This window comes from Rhamphochromis sp. 'chilingali' (genome assembly GCF_963969265.1).
Source record: "Rhamphochromis sp. 'chilingali' genome assembly, chromosome: 14".
Taxonomy (NCBI): Eukaryota; Metazoa; Chordata; class Actinopteri; order Cichliformes; family Cichlidae; genus Rhamphochromis; species Rhamphochromis sp. 'chilingali'.
Genome location: NC_137941.1, coordinates 21,679,687 through 21,695,529, shown reverse-complemented (window position 1 = coordinate 21,695,529; position 15,843 = coordinate 21,679,687). Strand labels below are relative to the sequence as shown.

Below are 15,843 nucleotides of genomic sequence, written 5' to 3'. Positions count from 1 at the left end.
AACTTCATTTCTGCTTAATGATGGTTATAGCACTGTCCAGGAATGTAAGCACAGATCAGAACCAGGCGTGGAATATCTTTCATAACCTTTGACATCACTGGAAGCTCCCACTCCTAAAGCCTCCTTGTCACTCCTTTGCCATGGCTTTATAAATCCTGATCTCCTGCTGCGGCAGCTCGGTCAGCAACGTGGTGTTAAAATGGCTCTTAAAGCACTCTGTGAACCTCAGGTCTGACTGGAACCGGATCTTGTTGGCCCACAGCAGCGTTGTTTGACTTCCTGGTGGGCAAAAGTGACGCATAGTTTTCAACAGTTCTTCAAGGCAGTCGTGGTGATAGACCACATCAGCTGCGAGCACGAAGTCGTAGTGGTATGATGCATAGGGGAAGTCTCGATCCAGGTCCTGACCCCAGGAGAGAGCAACCACTTGAGGGGTGTAGCGGCAGCGGCCCCTGGTGTTTCGCAGCAGGTTGAAGGTCAGGTTAGATAATATGTCTGGCAGATCTGTTGCCGTCACCCAAGCACCTGGCAAAAAGTGGGTTGAAACGCAAAACAACAGAGACATCAAAACATAATGATTATTTTTTTAAATTTTGTAATTATTGTGCATTTTGTTATGGAAGCTTGTTTCCCCCTCTAAAAAAAAGAAAACTATTCCTAACTGGCAGTCAAAACTTCAAGTTATTTTCTCAATTTGGTAAATATATTTTTTTAAATAAAAGCAACAATTCTTAACTTGTGGATAACAAAAAACTAAACTAAATATAAACTTACAGGCTGCTTTGAGTTTTTCACTAATTATAGTTTCTGCTGAACCAGTAGCAAAATGATTTACTCTAATTGTAAGGAATTTTGGTGAGCAAGCTGAAGTTGCATCGTTTTTGTTTTATTTATTTATTTTTTTCCAAGTTTTTTACTTTAAATTCAATCATTTTATTTTATTGGGAATAAATGAAACCTTTGTTTCCACTCTGGGCTTAATGGAGGGGCTTATGGATAACAGCATCAATCCAGTGATCGCTGTATCCATAATATATCTAAGTTACAACCCCTCTGTTGTATGCAGTACAGGAGAACTATGTGGGAGGATGGTCGTTGTGCTTTAACAATGAATTCCAGTGTTTTTAGTTGCGTCATGACTTTTCCCGCGAGTTCCATCACCAAGCTGAAATGTAACTTTTGCATAAAAGCAGAAATATGAAATATTCAGTGCACACATTATGCGCGAGTGGGAATTAACCCTTTATGGATTTTTCTTTGTCTTAAAGCCAAGAATATCACCACTTAACTAAGTCCTAAGCAGAGATGGGCAGTAACGCGTAACTTGTAAATAATTACTTTTGAAAATAAGTAATCAGTAAAGTAACGGGATTACTTTTTGGGGGGAAGTAATCAGTAATTAGTTACCGATTACTTTTTTTTAAGTAACTTGACCAACACTGGTCCTAAGTAACAAATATAAACTAGTGTATTGCCAGTTTATTAGGATGCATCATTTATTCTTAAATGAATGTGTTCCCAACATCAAATCTAAAAGATTAAAGGTAAAGTTTCATACATGCAGCATATGCACAACTGCATTATCAAAATGCACTTACCAAGCAGACTTGCTACAATAGAAGCTAAGCCAGTCCCAGCTCCAATCTCAAGTACTGCTTTGTCCATCAGGTTCACTTGTTGCTGGTTGTTCTCCAAGAACTGGCACAAAGCTATTGCCTACAAAAATAAAATTCTTGTCACATTTGCAACACATTTTCAAAATGAGCCAATGCCCACGGCAGCCCCTTACCCCAGGCCAGATCAGAGCACCGTACGTATCCATGGACTCTCGGATGCTGATGTCATGACCGGCAAAATGAAAAGACTCGTTTCCCCGAGCGTAATAAACACTCGGCTCCCAGAGGTTCCTCCTGCTCAGAGCCTCTTTTGCCATCACCCTCTGGTCTGTCAGTACTGCATGAGCAGAGCGTGACATGAAGAGACAGGTTATACTAACAAATTAGCAAAGTTCAGTTAAAAAAAAAAACGAATTATACTTGCCTGACATGCAAAAACTAGACTTGTACATAAGAGATACAGTTTGAATATACCTTTAATAGCAGTTCCCTCCTCCTCCACCTCCTTATCATCTTCCCTTTTCTTTCCAGGAGGCTTTTGTCTTACTGGCTGGCTGAGTGCAGATGATCTCTCCATAAGCATCTTAAATTAAAGTTCCCATCATGGGTCAAGAAAAAGAAGAAAAAGAAAAAAACCCAAAACAAAATTATTATTATTATTATTTAAAAAAGGCCCCTTTATGTAACGATTGTTCATTTGAATCTCAGTAAAAGTTGGAATGGATTCAGAGTGGACTGGATTTAGTCCGCTAGTCTCTTTGGCTGCCACTGGACTGTGAACTGGAGCCCAGAAACATAGCTGGTTAAATCCTGAGGTCAACAAGCCACAGTCATGGATACAGAGCACACTGTGTTTACCTCAGATGAAAAGCACACTCAGATAAATTCCAGTGCAAAGACTAAAGTTACATTTATACAATTTTATAAAATAATTAGCGTCATTTTAAGAATTTTCAAACGAAATATATTCTTAATAAAATAGAAATAGTTTGCAAGAAGATGTGAAACCTACCAGTAGGAAGTATGCCCCGTGTGTTTTCTTGTTGTGTGTCTGCACTTGCCTCTGTGTGCTCTGAGTTTATACACAGAGCATCGTCTGTGACACACCCCTGAGTAAAGCTGGGGTCTGCTAACATAGTTTCCCCCTCCCAGTAGACTTTATTATATACGCTTTTATAGAATTGCATCCTGTTATCCTGTTTCAGCACTAAGATTTACTGCAGTGAGCTACTTGTTTATTCTCTCCTGTCATCATTAATGCATCACACATTTGTCTTTAGGTAGGTTACAGGTAAAGCTATGGGGACATGTAAATATTTGAAAACAAAATGTTTTCACAGTGAGCCCAATTTGCATATTCATATCAATCATGACAGGGCTCTCAGCCAAACTGTATGAGGCTTTGCAGAGTGGGTGCAACCTGGCATGTCCAAAGATTAGGTTAATTTCTAATGTGCTCAAAGTATAGATCCAGTCTCAGTGTCCAGTCTTAACATTACTTATATGGTTAGCAGTAGTGAGTGAGTTCGTGAGCTCAAAATAGTCGAGCACTTAGTGACAAACGCTACATGTCAGTTTGTGAAATTTCTTCCTAACACTCCTCTGGCATTAACGTCACCACAAACTTGGTGAGCTGGAAACTTCAGGTGCATTCAAGCCTTAAATCACCACCAATGTATAGCATGCAGCCTGTGGACTCTGGAGCAGTGGAAACATGCTCTGTGGACTGTCAGATCCTCTGTCTAGAAGTTCAGTGGATCAGTCTTGGTTTAATGAATCCCAGATGAACTAAACTGTGGTTTTGTGGAGGAGGGATAAGGCTATGGGGCTGTTTTTCTAATTAATCACTAATCTTACAGGACTATCCAGAATATATATACTGTATATTGCAAAATAAAGAACCAAAAGTTGTCAGTGGGGGGGATGATGTTAATGTTTCAGCTTATCAGAGCATTTCGGACAATTCTCAGTTTGGGAAATCCCCTTCAAAAAGATGAGCAGAGAGAGCCAGGTCCTGTCGTCCAGCACAGGTATCTAACCTCACCAATAATTTTCTGGATGAATGGCAAAAATTGTCACAGAAACACTGGTAACACTGGTAACTGGACTTCTTTAGGACATTTCACCTCTCATGGATTGTCTTCTGTTTTCAAGCTCTTAAGACCACCATGATCTAGATGACTGAAAACCTGCTGAAAAGGGGGGGACCAACCAACTGCATTTGGCAGATTAAGTTTTTGTCAATCGCATCATTTTGCTCTCTTTTACAGTAACTTTATTGTTGAGAAGCCCGGTTTCTTCTTTCCGTTGCTTCTCCATCAGTCAGTCAGTGTGTAAACACTCACTAGTCATCTTTTGGTTCCTACTACACACCTGTGAAGTTTTGTAAATGCACAGTCGGGACTCAGATGGATTCTGTACACAAATGACAGACAGTTAATCACTTGCTCAAGAACTTAGAGCCTCCTTTACTCTGTGGGTCAGAGCAGAGACTCACAGAATGGAGACAGAAACAGCTAGCCCGATGCGTTGATGATAATATGCAGAATAAGCTGCAAGATTCGTTGCTTGAGAAAAAGTAAGAATACAATGTGATTTGGTCTAGGCCATACTTACAAAGCAGTAGAAGTGTCTTGCTTTGCAGATTAGATTAAAAACTTAAAGTATGGATGATTTCTCATTTCAAATATTCACAAGTTTGATTGTCTTTTGTCTTCCACTTGCCTATTGATCAATTAACCACCGCTTCCTGTACCAAAGCCAAGGTGAAAGGTAACCCCCCCCCCTCCCAAAAACGAACAAGTTAAATTTCACAAAAACTAATTTAAGTGGTGGAGCAAATAAGAACCCGTTCATTTTGGTGCTGCTCCGATTTGTTTGCTTAACACTGCAAGGATGGAGGGCTGTGCTTTCTGAGTGGCCTTTTACTTTATGTATGTTTTCTCCATCCATCCTGTTTGGATGTCTTTCACAGCTACTATAGGGCGAGAGGCAGGGCGCACCTTGGACAGGTCACCAAGCTGATGCAGGGCTAACACAGAGAGACAGACAGCCATTCACACTCACACCTATGGGCAATCTAGATTCACCACTTAACCTAATCCTACTAACTGCATGTCTTTGGACTGTAGGAGGAAGCCGGAGTACCCGGACAAAACATACAAACTCCATGCAGAAGCCCACAGCCAGTGGGCACAACAGTGCTAACAACGTTGCCACCGTGCTACCTCCTTTACATTTTCTCAGCATTTTAAAATAACGGAATTCTGATAAAAAATATAAAGTGGATCCATTACATCAAGGTCCATTACTATTCGGAGGTAAGTCAGATTTGAGTACAAAAATGTAACATGCTGACTTACTTTCATTTATTCTAATGGTATACACTTTATTAACTTTATCAAACCACTGGTTTACTCACAAAAGGTTCTCAAAATTGAAAGCCTTCAAAAATGAAAATACATTGTAAAATACTGCTTTAGTTTTGTGGATATATATTCATATATTTTGCTAAAATCTAGTGATGTTATCTGGCAGTTTAGAAATGTCATTCAGAGCAAAACAAACAGGATGCTTAATTCTGTAATTTGTTTATGTGGAACTGACATGATGAACACCGATGAATTTAGTACACAGATTAGTGCTGGTATGCATCATCTCTATAAAAGGGAGTGCTGTAAACACTGCTCAGAGTCTGTTTTTGTCGTAGCGGTGGAGTCCAGGCTGACCATGGATACAGGGGTATTCACTGTACCAAGTAGCTGTAAGCCGGGCTGTAGAGCTTTAGGTGGGAGGATTCACAGCCTTGCATGAGTGTACACTCAGAGCGGCCAGGAAACAGCTGGTTGTGCCGCATGAGGTTAGAAAATGACTTGAACTGACAGACGGTAACAACCAACACTCAGTCACTGTCATCTAAACAGCAACACAGGTAATGAGTCAAAGTATTTGGAGCTTTCCATCACAGCAGGGCGGCATTATGTCACCCAACCCACTGGATTTAATTTATTAATCACTACTGATGAAATTCAGTGTGTATAGCTGCCTCCTAATGATGATAAACCATAGCCGATAATGTACTCAGTCTGTTATGAAGCCACACAATGCTTGGCAAATCTTTAGGAGATAGCTCTCTATTAATAGATCAAAGATACACATTCAACTGGGATCTCTTAATTCCAGGGAAAGCCATTTTTCCTGGTGGGGAACAAAAGAGAATTACCAAGGCTCAGCCTTCAAAAGATAGCTCATGCAATGCTGAGCTGAATCTTTTTGAATATTGATAATAGTGTGTGAGTATGGTGGCGGACCGGTCAGCAAATATAAGAGAAGGATAAAGAGCTGCCAGTCATCACCTTAGGGTTGGTAATCCTCACCTCCGCGTCTAAAGGTCAGGAAAAGGTTGTGTAAGCCAGCGGAAAATGAGTCACCATCACACACAGCAGCACGTGAGCTGCAGCGGGCTTACAGTAGCCACGTGTGCAGCGTGATTGTGTGAATACATCACTTAATGGGCGCTAAGCTCCCTGTTATTTTAAAGGGTGTAGTTAAGAATGATACTCACTGTGTCTGGATGCCTCTGTGACAGAAAAACGTAATCAAACGTTTAAGCAGACAGAAATGATGCAGGTATTGAATTTGGAATTTGGAATCTGAATGTGAACAGCTTTTATCCCCCTGAAAGATTCTGGGCACAAGAACAAATCGCTCTCTTAGGGTCTTCATGGGGTGCTGAGGTTGCCATATATGGGGCCTTGGATGTGCTGGAGGTTCATTTAAACCTCATTCTCACTTTGCAATGCTGCCTTGACTGACGGCAGTCAAATAGAGCATCTCGTAACAGTCGATGTTGTGTGACTGTCCTGCATTCAGTCGTGCGTTTGAAAGGTCTGAGTTCTTCAGCTTTGTTGAAAAATTCTTATTCAGTTTTATGGTCATTATCAAGGATGTATTTTTGGATTCTGGATAGGGTTATGCATGTCTCTACATTGCAAGCAGTGGCTTTGGCTTACAGTTGGTCTTCTGCTAATTGGGAGGTTGGTGGTTTAATCCCTCGCTGCTCCAATCTGCATGCCAAAGCATCCGCAGGCAAGATACTGAAACCCCAGTTGCTCCTGATGCATTCACTGTGTGTGAGTGTGTGAATGTTAGATTGTGTGTTTGAATGAGTGTGTGTCAATAGGGGAATGACTCATATTTGAGCACTCAAGTACTGAAGAAAAGCCCCATTTACAGCTTTAACATTTGTGAGATTCATTGCAAGACTGTGGCATTAGTATTAATTCATTTGGCACATAAACTCACAGCTGTCTTGAGTCACATTTTCAGGGATTTTATTAAAGTGTCCAGAGTATACAAAAAGTATTTATTGGTTTCTGCATTTGACAGACAAAAAAGTGTGCGAAATCCCCAAACCTCCACATAAAAACTGCTTTTACTTATCAGGGCTTCTAGTCAAATTTTCAGGTTTTTCTACTTCAAAAACACTTTTTTTCATAGTAATATTGTATTCATTATTAATAATGTAGCAACAAACAGCACAATGTAGATATTTTTATTACGTTTTTTGTGTAAACTTCTTATATAAGTATATGAAATGTGTCTTAGAGAGTTGACTGTGGATTCAGCATTGTGATGGAAAGATTTTGGTCCATACTGAGATGACAGCATCACACAGTTGCTGCAGATTTGTCAGCTGCACATCCATGATGTGAATCTCTCGTTCCGCTGCACGTGAAAACTCCTCTGTTGGACTGACGTGTGGTGACTGTTGAGGCCATTTGAGTACAGTGAACTCATTCTCATATTTAAGAAACCAGTCCGAAATCATTTTACACGTGACGTTGTGTGTTATCCTGTTGGAATCAGCCTGTTATTAGAAGATTTAAGATGGCGGCGCGCACAGACGCAGCGGCCCGGAGCTCCTACACTTTTGCACAATAAATACTAAAAAAAAAAAAAAAAAAATGAGAAGAGGCATCAAGACTGCCAAGCAGCAGCACAGGAGGCGTATCGAGGCCAGGTTTGAGAACAGAGATAGTTGTACGGAAGGCCCAACAGCGCCTCTACTACCTGAGGAGACTGCGGAGCGCACACATTCCCAGATCTCTGATGTTGAACTTCTACAACTGTGCCATCAGCAGCGTTCTGACGTATGGATTTCTAGTGTGGTTCCCCAGCTGCACCAAGGCCGATCAGCGAGCACTCCAGCGGGTGGTGAAAGAAGCTGGCAGAATTATTGGAACAAGTCTGCCAGAGATCAGTAATATCTTCCCCACTCGCTGTCTGAGGAGGGTGCACAGTATCCTGCGGGACCAACATCACCCTGCGCGCCACCTTTTCCATCTGCTGCCCTCAGGGAGAAGGTACAGGTCTATACAGGCCAGAACATCCAGACTGGCCAACAGCCTGTATCCACAGGCTGTGAGGCTCCTGAACTCTCTGCCCCCCTCTCACGGACAATAACCATATCCAACTTCTTAATAGCAATGAACTGGTCTGCATTGGTGCATCATATCTTTATTCTCTTCCCCCTCCTGCCCCCCCCCTCTTTCTTAAATAGATAACTATCATATCTGATATCATATCTCACAGTACAATAATATTGAATGGGTTGCATTGTTGTATTTTGTCATGTTTCTCAGGTCTTTGTCTGAATTTCTACGAACATTATTGCTAAGGATTGTCTTATTGCATTGGAGTCACACTGGGTTAAATATGTACACTTGGGTTTTAAGGGGTATTTATTATTTTCTTCTTTTTTTTGGGTTGTATGGAAGCCCCAAACGCAATTTCATTGTTCTTGACAATGACAATAAATAAATAAATACTAAATCAGAAGATGGATACCCTGTGGTCATAAAGGGGTGGACATGGTCAGAAACAAATGTTTAAAAGCCACAGATAAGCTGTGGCCTTTAAATATCCCACACACATTTACACCACCCTCAGCAGCATGAACCATTGATATAAGACAGATGGATCTATGCTTTCATGTTGTTTACATCTGAATGTTGCAGCAAAAAATGGAGACTCATCGGACGAGGCATCACTGTATGAATTGTAGCCTCATTTCCTGTTCTTGGCTGACAGGTGTGACTGTCTGTTGCTTTAGCCCGTCCACTTCAAGGTTCTATCTGTTGTGCTTTAAGAGATGCTCTTCTGCATACACTGGTTCATACACAGGCTTCCAATCAGCTCAAAGCAGTCGGGACATTTTCTTCTCACTTTAGGCATCAACACTGCATTTTACATCAGAGGACTGCAGCTCACTGGATATTTTCTCTTCTTTGGATCATTCTCTGTAAACCTTAGAGATGGGTGCTGAAATCACCTCTCCTCCCTGTTATGATGCTCGGTGTGAACTACAGCAGGCTGTGTTGACCTGGTCTACTTGCTCCCATATGACTGGGTGATATTTTAATTTAACAAACATTTGAACAGATGCACCTAATAAACTGGCAGGTGAGTGCTTATACAATTATGTATACAAATGATAAAGCATAGTAAGAAACAAGAAAAAAAAAGCTCTTAAACACATTTAATAATAACACACTGACTATACCACAACACTATACTTTAACTATACTTAAAGTGTGATGGTAATAATGAAAAACTCAAGAATAAAATATCAAATTTCCTTTATTTACACAACAAGCCGTATTATCAAAAACAACATTGTCCATACATTTTGTCTAACTTTATTAAATGTGACTTCTTTATTTATTTATTATATTTCTAAATACCAAATAGGCAATATTGCATTTAAACAAAACGATGGATGGGACTCATTTACAAAAAATTTACTTTCAAATGTGAAATAACCAGAGCGTCCTAACTGAGGTTAATGCAGGTAAATGAAGAGTCCCGTGACTAACAGATGCTGACAGTTCATGGTTTCTAATCATTTACTTTCCAATTTAAGATAAACTGCAAGTAAAGGGGAAAAAAAAGTTCAAACTCAGCACCCAGCATCTGACAAGGATAAGAAAAACACCTCACTGTACATTAACTAATTGTAATAGGAGCAGATGAAAGCCTGGGGTTCCCAGCACGTAAAGTCGTTAAACTTCCCGTTTCCTGAAAAAGACGGACAAACACAGGGTAAGAAATAAAGTAAGTGTGTCTAATAATTTAATGTGAGATCAGTTCAGCTTTATTGAATACATTAATCATATTTATTCAGCAACGTAACTTCTTACTGACTGGTTGAATAATTAATTCAGAGCCATCTTATGAGTTTGGGAAAAGTTCGATTTAACTAACATAACTACACATTTTTGCATAATTTGCAACAACACAGACAGATTATCCTTTTAAATAAATAAATAAATAAATAAATAAAGAAAGAAAGAAAGAAAGAAAGAAAGAAAGAAAGAAAGAAAGAAAGAAAGAAAGAAAGAATCAGATAAACACTGTTTTAGGAGCTAGATTGCACCTAGATTGCAGAATTGTTCCGCATAAATTTTCACAAGCACCACCACCACTATTTATGTATTTTGGGCTTCTTTCAGCTTTGTAACACTGGTATCTGTGCGTTAGTGATGCTAAAAAAATGCTAAAAACAAAAATGAATAAACACAAATGGAGGAAAATGAACTAAAATAAACATCTTGGATTAAACCGACTCATACCCCAAGGCAGAACTTCCAGGCAGTTCTCCTTATTTGCTGTGTTATTGGGCTCCCCTGACAGCCAATCAGCGTAGTCCCATTTGGACCCGTCCAACCAGATGAAGCGACCAGTCTGACATGTAACAAGAGATTAATGAGAGTTAATCAAGAGCAGTAGTTTAACATAATGAGTCTCTAGATACAACACATCAGGGACACGAACAAGGTCTCATAGTGCAGTTAATACAAAGGTAAATCATTATTTTGTGCGCTCAACAAGTTCAAGACCTCCACAGATCCCCAGCTCAAAATACATACGTCTAGAAATCGAAGCCCTCCAATCCATGTGCGCGTATACTTTCCATTTTCCTTCAGTATCATCTTCATCAGCTCAGCGTGGTTGTGATTGCTTGTGATGGAGGCCAGATGGCCACCGGGGAACGTTTGGCAAAAAAGCTAAAAAGGAAACAGTGAAAGATCCACATTAATGTCAGAGTTTATATGGAGTCATTGGTGCTTAAATGGAATTACAGAGGATGCATGAATACCTCAGCATTTGCAGGCGTCTTTGGCCCTTTAAAGAACTGGTAACACTTCTCTCCTAGTACTACACCAGGGCAAGAGCGCCGCCCTGTGGTGAAAATTGAGATTACAACATTTAGTAATTTAGCTGGCCTCAGAATATGCACACATGACTACATTTCTGTCACTCTAATTACTTTCTTTGTGCATATTCAGTATGGGTGTTTTACCTTGCATGGCTTGTTTGAACCTGCTACGATTTTCTTCTTCTGACACCAGACCAGTCGGCTCACCATCATCAGGCTCAATCTGGTCTTCTGTTTCTGGCTCTCCATAGAGCTGCACTTGTGATTTTTCTTCCCCTGCGAGTGGGGATTCCTGTTCTTCAGACCTCGCTGCCATCTTAGCTTCTTCATTTGGAAAATAGTTTTCCATAAGTGACACTGGCTGCTCCATTATGTCCAGCGCTGGCCCTTCTTCCAAGATACTAGGATTTTGAAAAGGCTCTTCCATCATCTCAGGCTCCAGTTCCATCACTGGTTCTTGATCTAAAGCATAGTCCCGCTTCCTCATGAACAACTCCTCTTCTGGCAAAGGTTCAGCTGGGCTATTATCATCTAGAGGCTCTAACTCCATGATTGGCTCATCCACCATTTCATTTTTCGCCTCCTCCTCCTCCTCTGGCTTAGGTTCAATGAGTGACTCTTGACTCTGAAATTCTGCATTTGCAGCCTTTTCTTCTTCTGTCAGTTCTGATTCAAACAGGTTGTCATCATCTAGAGGCTCTAACTCATCCACCATGTCATTGTGACTTTCTTCTTCTGCTTCTTCTACCTTTTCTTCGTACTCTTCTTCTTCTTCTTCCAGACCAGAGTGAGCTTGAAGCTGCATAGGCTCCTGATAATTTTCTTCATCTAACATGTGCTTCTCCTCAGGTTCTAGCTCCATTAGAAGTTGATCTGGCTCAACTTTTACCTCTGACTCCACCTGGAACTCGGGGTCATCTTTGAGCTCTTGGTCACCCTCACCTTCTGGATTAACTCCAGCCATTTGAGCCTCAGCTTCCACAGGAACCTCTGCTTTAGCTTCTTGCTGTGCTTCAGACTTTTCCTCCACCTTAACTTCTGGCTTCACTTTGACTTCTAGTTCCACTACACCTGCTTTCTCCACCTCAGCCTCAGCCTCAGGCTCTGCTTTCACCTCTTGCTCTTCATCTGGCTTTACTTTAACCTCTAGTTCTGCCACATTCTGCTTCAGGTCTTCTTCAGCCACTTTTTCCTGCTGCTCTTTGGAGGGTAGTACGGCCTGTGGTGCAGGATTCTCCACCTGTACATGACCCTGCAGTGGAACCGAGTCTCCCAGCAGAGGGAGCTGGTTTTCTTTAGTTAAAACTGGACTTTTTTCCACACCACGGGGTAGTGCTGGCAATGCCAGAGCCACTGCAAAGAGAAAATATTTGAATAATTACTGAAGAAATCACACAGACATCAAACTTTAATAACAAATGCTATGTCTTTTTTTGGTGGTGATCTACCTTCTAATTGTGGGGGAGCCTGGTAGGCCTGTTCAGTTCAATAGCTAACAATCCTCAACCCAGCTTTGGTTTTGAAACACTATATAAGTGAAGTTGTAAATGTTCTAACCCATTAAAAATAGCAACATAATCATTACTAGCTGTTATATCAATATAACACCTAGAAAGCAGCTCATAATGAGTGAATGAAATGTTTTCATTTGATTGATTACATCTTACAAATGACTTCAAATCTAAATTGATTTCAGCTATTTAGGAGAAAAAGACCGTAAAGAGCACAGATCGGTCACGCTCGAGCAGCCTCTTACCTGCAAGGCTCAGTGAGAGCAGCGCTGGCGTCTTCATCTTCATCTAGATGTCAAAATCTGTAAAACTGTTTCATTGACTGTAGACTGATTGACCATTAATGTTTAGCATCTGGGCTTCAACTGTTGGATTGTGCACTTTGAATCTTTATAAATAGTGTTAGTCCCTCCCATTTCATTTAAATTTCCCATAAACTCATAAAGGTGGGTCGTCTCCCTCCCTTATCTTGTCTAAAGTGCTGTTTTTTTTCTTTGTTTCCTTCTGGCGAAGTATAAAGTTCATGTTGTTCAGGGCTGCAGACTTGATTCAGAGGTCTGACCTCCAAACAGATCAGAGTAATAAATGATGTCAGTAAGAGACATGAAATCTGATCACTGTTTTCACGTGCGCTTGTTTTCGACGCCTGACACGTGAGCAAATAAAAACTGAAAACGTAAACTGCTTGTTTATCTGTTGGTTGAACTTTGATAGTTTTAGGAAGTAGAACAAAAAGCGTGCTTGACAACAGATATAAAGAAATATTGGCGGATGCCGGTGTTATCTCTAAGCCTCCTAGTAAACGCGTCTATGGTATAAATGTGAAAATCCTAGAACGTTGAGCATGACGTTGAGTTCAGCATCGCTGAGCTTCAAACTCTTACAAGATTTTTAGTAGCTAAACCAATGTTATCACTTTGAAAATAGATGACTTCCTTCTGGAGTTATCGTATTTACAAATTCAGGCGTCCATGATGCCCACCCACACATCAGGGTGACGACAGTACTTCATCGGCCTTTTACAACTGAGTAGTAAAAGCTGAAGACTGTCTTAAAGAAATACAGTATGAAAGTATATAGTTTCCTAGTAAGGGATGTTGATATTTACCTAACAAACTAACCTTACAAGCTATAACATCAAAAGTTTGTACAGGAATAATTGTCATGTGTCTCCACAATAACCCACCACACAGTCAGATACTGATTATTAATTTATTATTACTATTATCATTTTCTCTCTTGGACAAAATTAGGACCAGTGCTTTTAATTTGCAGTAAAAGCAAATAAAATCAATATTCAGTGCAACGAAATGTAAATATTCTCCATCTAGTTCACATGCAAATATAATATCTTCATCCCTTCACAGTAAAAACTAAAGGTGTTTATCAGATATAGAGCTTTTTTTGATGTTTTTAGGCTTCTCATTCTCTGCACTTCTACCATTAAAGCATACAACAATACAGCAAAAAGCAGTGAACCCCATAATGCACATCTACGGAAAAGGTTCTCACACCCTTACAGTGACTTTCTTTAAGTAGTCAGTCGGGAAAAAAAATGCAAATGAAGGAAAATCTCTGATGGATTTAATGGAAGCAATTACAGTTTATCCAACCGAAACATGTCAGGCACCTATGGATGTGACATCCTGGAGGAGCTGCACTATCTGTGGATCCTGAATGTGCTGCAGGGACCGTCTCATATTACAGCAGTGACAGACAATAACAGAAAGCAAAAGTAGATTAAAATCAGTCAGGAAAGAGCCAGTCTGTGGCCACCAGCTTCAAAGCCTTTCCCTTTTTTGGGAGGGTTGTCGTGTTGTTGCCTCTCCAGTGCACCTGTTGTCACTTGGATTTTCACTCCATTCAGTTTCCACCAAACCAAAGCCTAACATTAAATGGCAGCTGTGTCGCTCAATATTCATGGACTGTGGTCAAATCCTGATCCTCTGTGATATGTTCAGGTTTTACAAGTTGCTGAATGTCGCTGTTTGATTTATTAAGAAAGAGATCGTCGGCCAGTAGACTGCTGCTTTCTAAGAGTATGTTGGATACTCTTACGCTGAACACCATGGGGATTATTGCAGTCTCTCTTTGTTTTTTGTATGAATGACTGTATTAAATATTTTAGAAACTCTGTGATGAGAGCAAGGGTGAGCACAGCGACAGTCCTGATCTCATAGTGTGGCTCAAGGTTGTTGGTTTGAGTGATATCAACAAAACAGAGCTGGGATCTCTGATAACTTTGGCAGCTCCCAGTTTGGGTTCAGGAGACAGACAACCACTCTACTTTTAAGAATATGTTTAAAACTTTGCTTTTTAATAAAACTTACAGTTATAGCTGGATCAGGTTTCATGCATCTCTTGGTTATGCTCTTACAAAGAACAAATCAGGTTTTTGTTGTAGTAAAGTGTGAGGTGGACAGCTGCTCCGCTGGCTGTTATCAAAGGTCACCGTGCATTTGAAAGTCACCCGTCCTCTGAGATTCACTATCTGACTGACTTTGTTTCTGTATGTTTGTGTAAAGTGAGCAGTGGTTGCTGAGATGTGCTGCTATGCATGTGCATGTGTGTGTTACATGACATCAGTGTGTCCCGCTCCGAGCAGAGCAGCTGGGACTGTTGATTGTGAACAGGTGTTGCAGCTGAGATTTAGGGAGTTAGTGTTTCACTGTTTCTCTTTGTGTGTACTTACGCACACGTGTCTGGATGTATGTCCCCCGTGTGTGTCTTTGTGTGTGCGTATGGCCACAAATGTAAGCATGTGTGCACATTAACCAGAATGAGTGACAATGTGCCGTTGTGTGGGCGCTGGTGGTGAGAAACCTAATAGCCAGAGACACAGTAGCTCAGCAGCAGCTGCCACTTCTCTCCGACTTAGGCTCATCACTGCAGACATATGGAAAACTCCAACCTCTGTGATTTCCATTCTTTATATGCAGGCAAAGGGTTACATGTTCCCAAGAAATACTTAAAATAAGTAGAAACACAAAGGCATCAAATACATTTATTTGTACTATATAAAAGCCTTTCATGAACAGAGCCCTTTACAGTACAGTTACCTCTACAACTGCAATTCTGGAGTTGCTGCATGGTTTGGGACTCCGGTGGACCACAGTGAGAGCCATTATTCATGACTGGAGAAAACTTGGAACAGTGGTGAACCTTCCCAGGAGTGGCCAACCTACCAAAATTACTCCAAGAGCGCACTTTCAACTCATCTAGGAGGCCACAAAAGAACCCAGAACAACATCTAAAAGAACTGCAGGCCTCACTTGTCTAATCCATGGGAGATTTCTGCTGAGTAAAAAACTCCACAAAGTCTCGACTCACATTTGCCAGAAAACATCCTGATGATTTGACTTTTGGGAAAATATTCTGTGGACTGATGAGACAAAATTAAACTTTTAGCAAGGTTTGAGTCCCGTCACATCTGGTGTAAAACTAACACAGAATATCATAAAAGAACATCATACCAGCAGTCAAAGATGGTGGTGGT

At 40.6% G+C, this 15,843-nt stretch overlaps 2 protein-coding genes across 2 annotated transcripts; both read right to left on the bottom strand.

Annotated features, from left to right (window-relative positions):
* Positions 1-127: 127 nt before the first annotated feature.
* mettl21cb (methyltransferase 21C, AARS1 lysine b) lies at positions 128-2,199 on the bottom strand (the record flags this gene model as incomplete). The annotated part of the gene is made up of 4 exons (XM_080903487.1): positions 128-525; positions 1,599-1,716; positions 1,790-1,953; positions 2,091-2,199. 4 exons carry the CDS (start codon positions 2,197-2,199, stop codon positions 128-130), a joined length of 789 nt encoding a protein of 262 aa, XP_080759613.1.
* A 7,061-nt stretch (positions 2,200-9,260) lies between these two features.
* On the bottom strand, positions 9,261-12,770 carry LOC308410069 (uncharacterized protein). Its single transcript, XM_080903157.1, has 6 exons — positions 12,593-12,770; positions 10,981-12,189; positions 10,777-10,859; positions 10,547-10,684; positions 10,250-10,361; positions 9,261-9,695 (listed from the first exon to the last, which is right to left on the bottom strand). The coding sequence occupies exons 1-6, from the start codon at positions 12,633-12,635 to the stop codon at positions 9,628-9,630; spliced, it is 1,653 nt and encodes a 550-aa protein (XP_080759283.1). The 5' UTR covers positions 12,636-12,770; the 3' UTR covers positions 9,261-9,627.
* Positions 12,771-15,843: the final 3,073 nt, after the last annotated feature.